The 12,663-nt window shown below is 41.8% G+C and overlaps 1 protein-coding gene across 1 annotated transcript; it reads left to right on the forward strand.

Annotated features, from left to right (window-relative positions):
* Positions 1 to 68: 68 nt before the first annotated feature.
* On the forward strand, positions 69 to 11,179 carry LOC109892977 (NEDD4 family-interacting protein 1-like). Its single transcript, XM_020485916.2, has 7 exons — positions 69 to 237; positions 6,484 to 6,571; positions 6,852 to 6,982; positions 8,404 to 8,491; positions 8,709 to 8,833; positions 9,132 to 9,198; positions 9,844 to 11,179. Exons 1-7 carry the CDS (start codon positions 208 to 210, stop codon positions 9,945 to 9,947), a joined length of 633 nt encoding a protein of 210 aa, XP_020341505.1. The 5' UTR covers positions 69 to 207; the 3' UTR covers positions 9,948 to 11,179.
* Positions 11,180 to 12,663: the final 1,484 nt, after the last annotated feature.

The raw sequence follows: 12,663 nt of genomic DNA on the forward strand, positions 1-12,663 counted from the left end.
ACTGTCAATGCCTGTGTTTTTGTGGGGGTAGTACAGTAAAGAGCGGATGCGTGACCTAGTTTTGGAGTATTGACGTAACAAGCTCGCAGAGAAAGAGGGGAGGGACTTGAGCAGACGGCGTCCCAATAGTTTCCGTTATACTTTCTGTATTGAATACATTGACAATCGCTTGTTTAAATTCAAAGATTTGAGTCTGTTCATATTAGGATGGCTGAGCCGTGTGCTAGATATCAGCAGGTGAGTAAAAAAGTTTATCGTGTTTGTTTCAGCTAGCAAGCATTAGCTAACTGTGGTTTGTTTACTAAGAAACACGGGTAATGGGTTGGATCTAGGCCTCATTGTTTTGTGAAGGCACCATGACTGCAACGTCAGTTTACAAGTTAATATCAACACGTCATGATGCTTTATAGCTAAATTAAAATGCTAGAGAAAAGAAATAACTACTCAGCCAGCGACCACAGTTAATTGGTGTTTATTCTGACAATGGCTGTAGATTCGTGATTCATGCGTGCATGAAAATATCAGACTGGGTATTTTGTAATCAAACATAACAATGACAAAAATAGTATACAATTACATGTAAGTATCTGACGATTGACACAAGGAAGCACATTAGATGTACAGGACAACATTACATTAAGTGTACAAAACATTAAACACCTTCCTAATATTGAGTTGCACCCCTTTTTCCCCTGAGAACCGCTTCAATTCGTTGGGGCATGGACTCTACAAGGTTTCATAAGCTTTCCACATGGATGCTGGCCCACGTTGACTCCAATGCTTCCCACAGTTGTCAAGTTGGCTGGATGTCCTTTGGGTGGTGGACCAGTCTAAATAAACACAGGAAACTTGAGCGTGATAAACCCAGTAGCGTTTCAGTTCTTGACACACTCAAACCGGTGCACCTGGCACCTACTGCCATAACCCATTCAAAGGCATTTAAATATTTTGTCTTACCGATTCACCCTCTGAATGGCACATATAGACAATCCATGTCTCAATTGTCTCAAGACTTAAAAATCCTTCTTTAAACTGCCTTCTACCCGTCATCTAAACTGATTGAAGTGGATTTAACAAGTAAATCAATAAGGGATCATAGCTTTCACCTGCATTTACATGGTCAGTCTGTCATGGAAAGAGCAAGTGTACCATATGTTTTGTACACTCAGTCTATGTTGATGGCTGTTGTCATAACTTTGTATTGATTAATGTGACGACTGCTGCACATCAAATTATTAATGGTTTACAATTACGTGATTCAATTAATTAACCTGGAGCACCATGCAAAAGTTTTGGCTTTATTGGGTTTCTATTTCCCAAATTAACTCAAAGAATATTGAATTTTACAACAGTCGCTAATTAATTAAGTTACTCTACAGTCTCATTCTGAACGGCATAATCCAGGAATCTACACAAACCCGAGTTCCACTAAATAAGTCCGTACCACACCAATTGAGTTGATTTATTTATTTACTAACAAGCTAAAATGATAATGTAAGATACACACAGTCTAGGCTTTTGATTAGAACTTAGTATACTGAAACAGGTCCCTAGCGGGCCAACACAATATGACACGTTACACAAAATGGGGATTTCATAAGCAGGAGAAAGAGAGCGAGAGAAAAGCACACTTGTGTACATTTGTCAACTATGCTGATTTTAACCCTAACCTTGCCTCGAACTGCCGCTCTTATGGGTCAGAATATAATGATGTAATTACATGTTGAAGGTCTCAGATGGGGTGTCTCTTTGTGGACCGGGTTCCCGACTTCTCTGATGACCTCACGTCTTCGGTTACCGGGTGTAGCTCTGTTTGTCCTCACGATGTCAGTGTCCTTTGTCTTAGTGGTCTTTTTCCTTGCCCTTGCTCTGAAAAGGGTTATTCGGAGGACAGCTAATCAGCAGTGTAGATGGTTCCAGCATTGGAATGAAAGCAGTGTAGACACACGATTCCTTGGAGAGTGGTAACTGGGTGGTCCTGCTTGAATTCACCCTCTTAGACACGTAGCATAGATTGTAAAAAGGTTCCTTTGTCTTCTTCAACCTCATGTTGAATTTTGGGTTTACAACTAATTCGAACCTTGGCTGCAGCCCGTGGTCACTTACATGGAACCCAAACGCGTGCGCCATCGTCCATACATTTATTTTGTCCCCCCCACACCAAACGCGATCACGACACACAGGTTAAAATATCAAAACTAACTCTGAACCAATTACATTAATTTGGGGACAGATCGAAAAGCATTAAACATTTATGGCAAGCTAGCTAGCTTGCTGTTGCTAGCTAATTTGTCCTGGGATATAAACATTGAGTTGTTATTTTACATGAAATGCACAAGGTCGTCAACTCCGAAAATGAATCCACACAAACGATCAACCGAATCTAGTCATCCTCCTTCCAGGCTTTTTCTTCTCTGGACTTTATATTGCGATTGGCAACTTTCATAAATTAGGTGCATTACTGCCACCGACCTCGTTCGTCTTACAGTCACCCACGTGAGTATAACCAATGAGGAAATGGCACGTGGGTACCTGCTTCTATAAACCAATGAGGAGATGGGAGAGGCAGGACTTGCAGTGCGATCTGCATCACAAAAAGAACTGACTTCTATTTTAGCCCTTGGCAACGCAGACGCTCGTTGGCGCACACAATAATTGAATAATATAGATTTCTAAATTTATTTTGCAACGCTCGCACACTCGACGCAAGCAGTGTAGTCAGGGTATTGGTCTGCTATGTTAATTCTTAACTCACATGTTTTATACCCTTGGGTCAGAAATGGGCATTTCCGCCTCTAGGCAAGTTCTCTGGGCGTAACTAGTTACGAGGCAAGGTCTGGATTTTACTCAGATCCAATTTAGACAACTAACTTCACATTTCGTCTATACAAAAACATTCTCTTTGATCTGGACATTTTCCACACAACGTACTGTATGCAAACATCAAGTACATAGTGTGAACTCTTCAAGTTACAATGTTTTCATTATAACGTCATCATTTAACCTTTAATAACATAACAAAAACGACATTAATTTTCGTGTTTCATCTATCGTCACTACTACCGTTTTGGTTGACGAAACATATTGTCCCAAAGTCCATTTATTGTATGTTACTGTGCAGAGGTAGATTTTCCATAGGCCCATCATACATTCCATCCCTCCATACTGACAGGACAGAAGGGATTTTGTCTGCTGCCTTAAGATTTACAATGGGCGGGAGTTGTCATAACCCCCCGCCACCATACCTTTCGATCTCTTCCCCGCTGGTGGGTGTGAGAGATATCTCAGTAGGATTATGGTCCACGGTAACCAGACCCGAACAGGCCAGTCATGACACTGTAGATCCGTGATTCATCTGTTAGCATGGAAATAACTGAATTAGCAGGGGCTAATGCGATTGTTACAATTTAAAGCATGCTAGCTCGCTCTTACAGCAATAACATACAAAAACACATCCCAGGTAGCCCCCAATATCTAACAGGTAACCTACACACACCATATATACTGAACAAAAATTTAAACGCAACAATTTAAAAATAATCTGTCAATTGAAATACATTTAAGTCTAATCTATGTACTGGGAATGCAGATATGCATCTGTTGGTCGCAGTGGTTAAGGGCGCTGTACTGCAGCGCCAGCTGCGCCACCAGAGACTCTGGGTTCGCGCCCAGGCTCTGTCGTAACCGACCGCGACCGGGAGGTCCGTGGGGCGACGCACAATTGGCCTAGCGTCGTCCGGGTTAGGGAGGGTTTGGCCGGTAGGGAAATCCTTGTCTCATCGCGCACCAGCGACTCCTGTGGCGGGCCGGGCGCAGTGTGCGCTAACCAAGGTTGCCAGGTGCATGGTGTTTCCTCCGACACATTGGTGCGGTTGGCTTTCGGGTTGGATGGCGCTGTGTTAAGAAGCAGTGCGGTTGGGTTGTGTATCGGAGGTCGCATGACTTTCAACCTTCGTCTCTCCCGAGCCCGTACGGGAGTTGTAGCGATGAGACAAGATAGTAGCTACTAAAACAATTGGATACCAGGAAATTGGGGAGAAAAAGTGGTAAAATTCACAATAAATAAATGGGCCTCACAATGGGCCTCAGGACCTGGTCACAGTATTTCTATGCATTCAAATTGCGGTTGATAACATGCAATTGTGTTAGTTGTCCATAGCTTATGCCTGCCCATACATATATACACACAAAAAAGTATGTGGACACGCCTTCAAATGATTGGATTCGGCTATTTCAGCCACACCCGTTACTGACAGGTGTATAAAAATCAAGCATACATCCATAAAATCTCCATAGACAAACATTGGCAATAGAGTTGGCTTACTGAAGAGCTATGACTTTCAATGTGTCACCGTCATAGGATGCCACCTTTCCAACAAGTCAGTTTGTAAAATTTCTTCCCTGCTAGATCTGCCCGGTCAACATTAAATGCTGTTTTTGTTAAGTGGAAACTTCTAGGAGCAACAACAGCTCAGCCGCAAAGTGGGAGGCCACACAAGCTCACAGAATGGGACCACTGAAGCGTAGAGCGTAAAAATTGTCTGGTTGCAAAACTCACTACCGAGTTCCAAACTGCCTCTGGACGCAACGTCAGCACAATAATTGTTCGTCTGGAGCTTCATGAAATGGCTTTCCATGGCCGAGCCGCCTCACACAAGCCTAAGATCACAATGCCAAGCGTCGGTTGGCTGGAGTGGTGTAAAGCTCGCCATCATTGGACTCTAGAACATTGGAAACGCACTGTATGGAGTGATGAATCACGCTTCACCATCTGGCAGTCTGACAGACAAATCTGGGTTTGGCGGATGCCAGGGGAACGCTACCTGCTCCAATTCATAGTGCCAACTGTAAAATTTGGTCTGGGGCTGTTTTTCATGGTTCGGGCTAGGCCCCTTAGTTCCAGTGTAGGGCAATCTTAACGCTACAGCATACGTTGTGGCAACAGTTTGGGGCAGGCCCTTTCCTGTTTCAGCATGACAGTGCGCCTATGCACAAAGCGAGGTCCATACGGAAATGTTTTGTCTCGATCGGTGTGGAAGAACCCCATCAAACACCTTTGGGATGAGTTGGAACTCCGACTGCGAGCCAGGCCTAATCGCCCAACATCAGTCCCCAACCTCACTAATGCTCTTGTGGCTGAATGGAAGCAAGTCCCCACAGTAATGTTCCAACATCTAGTGGAAAGCCTTCCCAGAAGAGTGGAGGCTGTTCAAGCAGCAAAGGGGGGACCAACTCCATATTAATGTCCATGATTTTGGAATGAGATGTTCGACGAATAGATGTCCACATACTTTTGGTCATGTAGTGTACATTCCTTATGTTTCCAAAACCGTACCGCAAGTGATGGGTGTTAATGTTTTAGGGCGAGTACCAGGGCGCTTAATAAAAAGATGCCTTCATCAATAAGCGGTAAAGGTAGTTGGCGTCTGTGAATGGACTAACCAGGTAGCTAGGTGAAGTCTATTGAGGGCTAGTGCAATATCCTCCATGAATTTGATCCCTTTATCTCCCATTACAGCTAGGTTTAGTGTAAGTAGGAAACTGATGACTGCCCTTATCAACAATATTAGCTCATTATCACAAGTGACATTCCTTGGTGTGATTTCTACCATTTTATACAGTGTAGCTGACAGCTGGCCCCATCTATGGACTGTATTCTTCTGCCTGAACTCACCAATATTCTGGAGCCTAATCCTCTTGGAAGTTAGTAATGAGTTAACATGACAACTGATGGGCCTGCATACTGATACAAAATAGTATAAACATTTATTGGGGGGGGGGGGGGGGGGTGAAGAGTTCAACAATCTCTGTTATACAATCAAAATGGAGAACAGTGGGTGTCTGCTTGCCATTTTGTTACATGAGTAGCTAGGTCATGTGAGGTCTGATCAAAGAGTAATGCTGAACCAGAGATGGAAGTAAAACATCCCACTTGCTCATTTCTTTCTGGTTCAATGAAAGTAAATGAACTAAGCAAACCAGACCTAGCTGCTATTGCATTGGCGCTATGGGAGAACTACCCCGTTAACAAGCAGACCAGAACTTGAACATTTCTTCAATGATAAACAGCCTGAGTAAGACATTGTTATTTATCCACTATCTTTGGCTGAATCCTAGCGTGACCCTGTAAGAGGGAAAATGCCATCTCAACGTCGACCTTGTGCAGCGAGCGACCGTCCTATCTCATCTGACCACCGAACATTGGCCTTCATTTTCAGTAAATTTTCTGACGATTCTACATGCTGAATCGCCATCGTTCATTGACACCCAGCAGGTGATATATTGCGCACGTCCGGTGTTCGTTAGGATGTGTCTTGTCCATAAGTCTGCTATAATATGGAGTCGCCTGACCCTGTAGCTTAGCTAGCTTGTTTTCCTTAGGCTACATCTCAATAGTGCTTGGACTGATTTCTTCTCTACGTCATGTTGACGTTGTCACGGTCATCTAGGCCTAACCAGTGTATTGACTCCTCCCCCATGCAGCTGCCCAATGAAGAGGAGCCAGAGGAGGCTCTCCAGGTGGCAGCTGATGCCCCACCCCCTTACAGCAGCATTGCAGAAGAAAATGCAGGTAAAAGCACAATACACACACACACATCACAGTGCAGCACTATGGTTTGGCCTGGGAATCAATGTCCTTACCTTTACTCCAAGAGACATTGGACATTACACAGTCCAGAACTAGACTATGACCATCAAGTATCTTTGTTAGGACACAGAGGAGATTTCCCCTTCTAGCGTTAGGTTTACCTATGCTGTTACAGCAATTAGCCCACCATAAGGGGATAGATATCACTGAAGTGTAACACAGCAGCTTAAGCTCTGCAATTTCACTTATTTTTCTCTCTTAGCTTATTTTGACTACAAAGAAAATGGGAGTTTCCCCAATCCACCATCATACAACGTGGCCACAACGCTTCCTTCCTATGACGAGGCGGAGAGAACCAAGGCTGAAGCCCTTGTTCCCTTGGTAGCTGGAAGGGTGAGTGTCCCACCGTTACAAACTCCACGTAATCCTCCCGTGTGGTTTTGCCAGACTATTTTATATATATATTTATTTTTTAAAGGTGTGGCCGATCTCCCAACCAACCTCACTTCTGTTTTGTGTACTGTTTACATTTAGAGCTGGAGGTAGGCTAGTTTCTGAATATAACATCATGAACCCCATTGCATCTAATTGCATATAATATCAAAGCTAACCTGTTTAACTATGGTTGTGTGTGTAGATATACTGTACTCAGTATAGTGTATTGAAATGGTGAGTCATACATTGTCGGCAGACACCCTAATAATCACTGTCAGATATTGAGACTGCTCATCTATGCCCTCTAGTGGGAAATGTTTTGCCATACCTTGTCATCTCATTTAAATGACTGGTCTGTGTTTGCCACACACTGCTTGCCTTGCGTACAGCACAGGGAACAACTGGAGACTTTTGATGATGTACTAACTTGCTGTGCACTGGAGGTACAGTAATGGGGTGGGACCGAGAGACTGAAAAACAGCTTCTATCTCAAGGCCATCAGACTGTTAAACAGCCACCACTAACATTGAGTGGCTGCTGCCAACACACTGTCAATGACACTGACTCAACTCCAGCCACTTTAATAATGAGAATTGATGGGAAATGATGTAAATATATCACTAGCCACTTTAAACAATGCTACCTTATATAATGTTACTTACCCTACATTATTCATCTCATATGCATACGTATATACTGTACTCCATATCATCGACTGCATCCTAATGTAATACATGTATCACTAGCCACTTTAACTATGCCACTTTGTTTACATACTCATCTCATATGTTATACTGTACTCGATATCATCTACTGTATCTTGCCTATGCTGCTCTGTACCATCACTCATTCATATATCCTTATGTACATATTCTTTATCCCCTTACACTGTGTATAAGACAGTAGTTTTTTGGAATTGTTAGTTAGATTACTTGTTCGTTATTACTGCATTGTCGGAACTAGAAGCACAAGCATTTCGCTACACTCGCATTAACATCTGCTAACCATGTGTATGTGACAAATAAAAATTGATTTTTTTTTTTAAATTTGAAGTGTGTGGAATGGAATAGTACCGTTAGGCAAAGATGTCGCAGTCATTTGTCAGACCTGTCTGTCGACCTGTAGCGTATTAGTGGCGCATTTCCTGATAGCACATCAAATGTTATTCTTTCAACTAAATTGAAGCAACTTTCCAGCTAAATGCCTTCTCCATCCACGACATTAGAGAAATGTAAAGCGAAGGGTCAATGAAGAGAAGGAGTTGTGCTTTGTAGCGGGAGTGTTTCCTTTCTTGGTTGATATAGCCTTCTTTAATGGGATTTCCATCATAAAATGACTTGATAATGATCTCTACCGTATGTTTATCTCTATCTCTGCAGGATGAAGACTTTGTAGCCAGGGACGACTTTGAGGATGCAGACCAGCTGCGGATAGGGAACGATGGCATTTTCATGTTGACCTTTTTTAGTAAGTCACATCTTGAAGTAAGATCTTCTCCTTGGTTGGGACGGGGGTTGGTATACTACACAACAGCGAAATGAAGAACAGTCATGTAATGTATTTATTTCCCGATACAGGTATTTGATGGATCTGTGATGTGATCGTAGAATGTTATATTGTGAGGAGAAAGCACATCCTAGTAGACCATATACACAGCCTCTTTCCCTCTCTTCCTCCACTTTAGTGGCATTCCTTTTCAACTGGATCGGCTTCTTCCTGTCCTTCTGTCTGACCACGTCGGCAGCAGGCCGCTACGGGGCCATCTCTGGCTTCGGCCTGTCACTCATCAAGTGGATCCTCATTGTCCGGGTAAGATTTCCCTACCAACCCTCCCTGAGATGTAAAGGTGGTAGACAAAGGTTTCCCTGGTATTTATATACAACAAAGAAATACTTTATTAGAATGATATGTAATGAGATTTTGGTCAGAGTAGATTGTGGTTCCTTAACATAAGCATCTAGTGGCAGGGATCTGATGGCAAAGCATCAGATCATGATCATGGTTTCCCTCTTCCAGAGCCCAAGATCAATCACATTCATGGTTACTATGACCAGTCCACTTATCTTTTATGTTTGTGTGATTATTATTTATTTATTTTTCTCCCCAGTTCTCCACCTATTTCCCTGGGTACTTTGATGGGCAGTACTGGCTGTGGTGGGTGTTCCTGGTATTGGGTAAGTACAACCAGTTCTGTCTTTCTCATTTGTAGTACTAGACAAGTAAATACAGAAACATTGTAGCATTGGTGTAAAGGTATCTATTCAATGGATAGTGTGCATAAATCCAATACATTATGACAATGACCCTTATAGAAGAGTTAAAGCTGCAATATGTAACTTTTTGGGAGACTCAACCAAATTCGCATAGAAATGTGTGTTATAGAGGCGTCATTCTCATTGAAAGCAAGTCAAAGAAGCGGCATATGTGTTCTATGTGCACTTTCTATGCTTCTCGTTCTTAAGTTTTGTTTTTGCGTCTTTTACTTTTCAGTTTTGTACACCAGCTTCTAACAGCTAAAAATACAATATTTTTGGTTCTTGAGAATATATTTCAGTGGTTTAGACAGTACAATGGTTCTCTACATTGGCTGTGGTGGGTTTGTCACGAACTGAAATTAGGCGAACTATTCGAACCGGGAAATGGCAGAGCGATTTCGGCATAGTGTGTGTTTAAAGGTGCACTATCTTGTTTGTGCTGCTGGGAGTTGGGAAGTGCTAACCCAAAAAACATGATTGAAAAAGAAAAATAACTACTGTTAAATCCTGCTAAAATAACAGTGACCCTTATTGCCCCAATCTACTGTATTCTCTGTCCTCCAGGATTCTTGCTCTTCCTCAGAGGATTCATCAACTACGCCAAGATCCGTAAAATGTCAGACTCCTTTTCTAGTCTCCCGCGAACCAGAGTCCTTTTCATCTACTAAAAGGGGAAATCTGAACTCTTCTTTAGAAAAGTTTGCCGTCTGGCCTCAACTCCATCACGAAAAACAGAGAGGAAACACCTCTTGTTTTGCTGCCGATAAATTGGACAACATCATTTCTATGTCTCTTGATGTAAACTAGTGGATGCTGACAATTCTGTAACTATTCAATCATTAGTGGTTTATTTCAAGTGCTGTTTGGAATCAAGTCTGTGACGTATAAACAATGCTTAGACTAACCTGTACCCCCCCCGCACATGGACTCGGTACCGGTACCCCCTGTATATATCCTCAGTATAGTTATTTTATTGTTTTATTTCTGTATTATAATTTTTTTACTTTAGTTTATTTAGTAAATATTTTCTTAACTGCATTGTTAAGGGCTTGTAAGTAAGCATTTCACAGTACGGTCAACACCTGTTGTATTTGGCGCATGTGACAAATAATACAAATGATATAAATCAAATTGTATCTGTTTAACAATGGCATGTACTGTTCCTGTTAAACAATAGGGGGCAGTCTTTGTCTTTTTCTCTGTCCTCTTTCAAAGTGTTTGATATGGAGACAGCTCGGCTCTATGCTGACCCTGTGGAACTACCCATAGAGTTATGTCTGTGAATAGGAGCATTGAGTGAAATCTATTGGATGTATATGATAATGAAATTAAAGTTAGTCTTTTCAAGATGTAGCCTTCAATGTGGAGAAAACAGAATGATTAATTTTTACTCTGGGAATCCTAGTAAATACAGTGGTGGAGGAATGCACTGGAACCTTGTAGCTAGGGGTTTGAGTACATTTCAGACATTTCAAGGAGAATCCCAGGCAAATTGGCTAAGATAACCGTTCATTTACACTGAACAAAAATATCTAAAAGTTTGTGAGTTACAGTTTGTGTAAGTAAATCAGTCAATTGAAATATATTTGTTAGACCCTAATCTATGGAATTCACATGACTCGGAATACAGATATGCATCTGTTGGTCACAGATACAGTACCAGTCAAAAGTTTGGACACCTACTCATTCAAGGGTTTTTCTTTATTTTGACTATTTTCTACATTTGTAGAATAATAGTGAAGACATCAAAACTATGAAATTAAACATGGAATCATGTAAAATAGAGAAGTGCCAAAGATTTGTTTTCGCAAACATCCTTTCTGAATGTAAACGTAATCCTCTAAGTAATCATGTCGTGTTTCAAAAGTATCTAATCTGATTACAATATTTTTTCAGGTAATGTAACTGATTAAAGTTATTGTTTTTTTTGTAATCCCTTACATGTAATTGACTACATGTAATCTGTTACTCCCCAACCCTGTGCAATAAGCAGCAAAATAACTATAATGGTGAAACATGGAGAAATGGTTTGATTAAGTGGGATGAAATCTTCCTAGAAGTGACACAGGTTAATGGTTAATGGAGGGACATGTCAAAATGCAGAATTTTTATGATTCATGTAATTCTCCATGTGGTCTATATTAAAGAAACTTAAAAGGCTTTTAAAATTATATGTTGGTGCACAATTTCTACTTAAAATATCAAAGGGACGTTAAAGGCACCCATTTCGTGGAATGACGCTGCTATTGATAGTCAACCCACATTGGGCTCCTGAGTGGCGTTGGTCTAAGGCATTGCATCTCAGTGCGAGAGGTGTTGAATTCTACATTGTAGAATAATAGTGAAGACATAAAAACTATGAAATAACATGGAATCATGTAGCAACCAAAAAGGTGTTAAACAAATCCAAATATATTTGAGATTCTTCAAATAGCCACCCTTTGCCTTGACAGATTTGCACATTCTTGGCATTCTCCCAACCAGCTTCATGAGGTAGTCACCAGGAATGCATTTCAATTAACAGGTGTGCCTTGTTAAACGTTAATTGGTGGAATTTCTTAATGCGTTTGAGCCAATCAGTTGTGTTGTGACAAGGTAGGGGTAGTATACAGAAGATAGCCCTATTTGGTAAATGACCAAGTCCATATTATGGCAAGAACAGCTCAAATAAGCAAAGAGAAACTACAGTCCATCATTACTTTAATGACATGAAGGTCAGTCAATCTGGAAAATGTCAAGAACTTTGAAAGTTTCTTCAAGTGCAGTCGCAAAACCATCAAGCGCTGTGATGAAACTGGCTCATGCAGTGCAACACATCTCCTTCTCATAGAGTTGATCAGGCTGTTGATTGTGGCCTGTGGAATGTTGTCCCACTCCTCTTCAATGGCTGTGAAAAGTTGCTGAATATTGTCGGGAACTGAAACACTGTCGTACACGTCGATCCAGAGCGTCCCAAACATGCTCTATGGGTGACATCTGGTGAGTATGCAGGACATGGAAGAACTGGGACATTTTCAGCTTCCAGGAATTGATTACAAATCCTTGTGACATGGGGCAGTGTATTATCATGCTGAAAAATGAGGTGATGAGGGTGGATGAATGGCACAACAATGGGCCTCAGGATCGCATCACGGTATCTCTGCATTCAAATTGCCATTGATAAAATGCAATTGTGTTCATTGTCTGTAGCTTATGCCCGCCCATACCCTAACCCCACCATGGGGCACTCCGTTCACAACGTTGAGCAAACCGCTTGCCCACACGATGCCGTACACACTGTCTGCCATCTGCCCAGTACAGTTGAAACCAGGATTCATCCGTGAAGAGCACGCTTCTCCATCCAGGGTGCCAGTGGCCATCGAAGGTGAGCATTTGCCCACTGAA

Source organism: Oncorhynchus kisutch, linkage group LG6 (assembly GCF_002021735.2).
Source record: "Oncorhynchus kisutch isolate 150728-3 linkage group LG6, Okis_V2, whole genome shotgun sequence".
Lineage (NCBI taxonomy): Eukaryota > Metazoa > Chordata > Actinopteri > Salmoniformes > Salmonidae > Oncorhynchus > Oncorhynchus kisutch.

What these genes read in the sequence shown, in the direction of transcription:
- LOC109892977 (XM_020485916.2), top strand. Translation starts at nt 208, where the DNA reads ATGGCTGAGCCGTGTGCTAGATATCAGCAG. An exon ending in CATTGCAGAAGAAAATGCAG is followed by an intron (nt 6,572 to 6,851) that starts GTAAAAGCACAA and finishes TTTCTCTCTTAG; the next exon opens with CTTATTTTGACTACAAAGAA. An exon ending in AGTGGATCCTCATTGTCCGG is followed by an intron (nt 8,834 to 9,131) that starts GTAAGATTTCCC and finishes TTTTCTCCCCAG; the next exon opens with TTCTCCACCTATTTCCCTGG.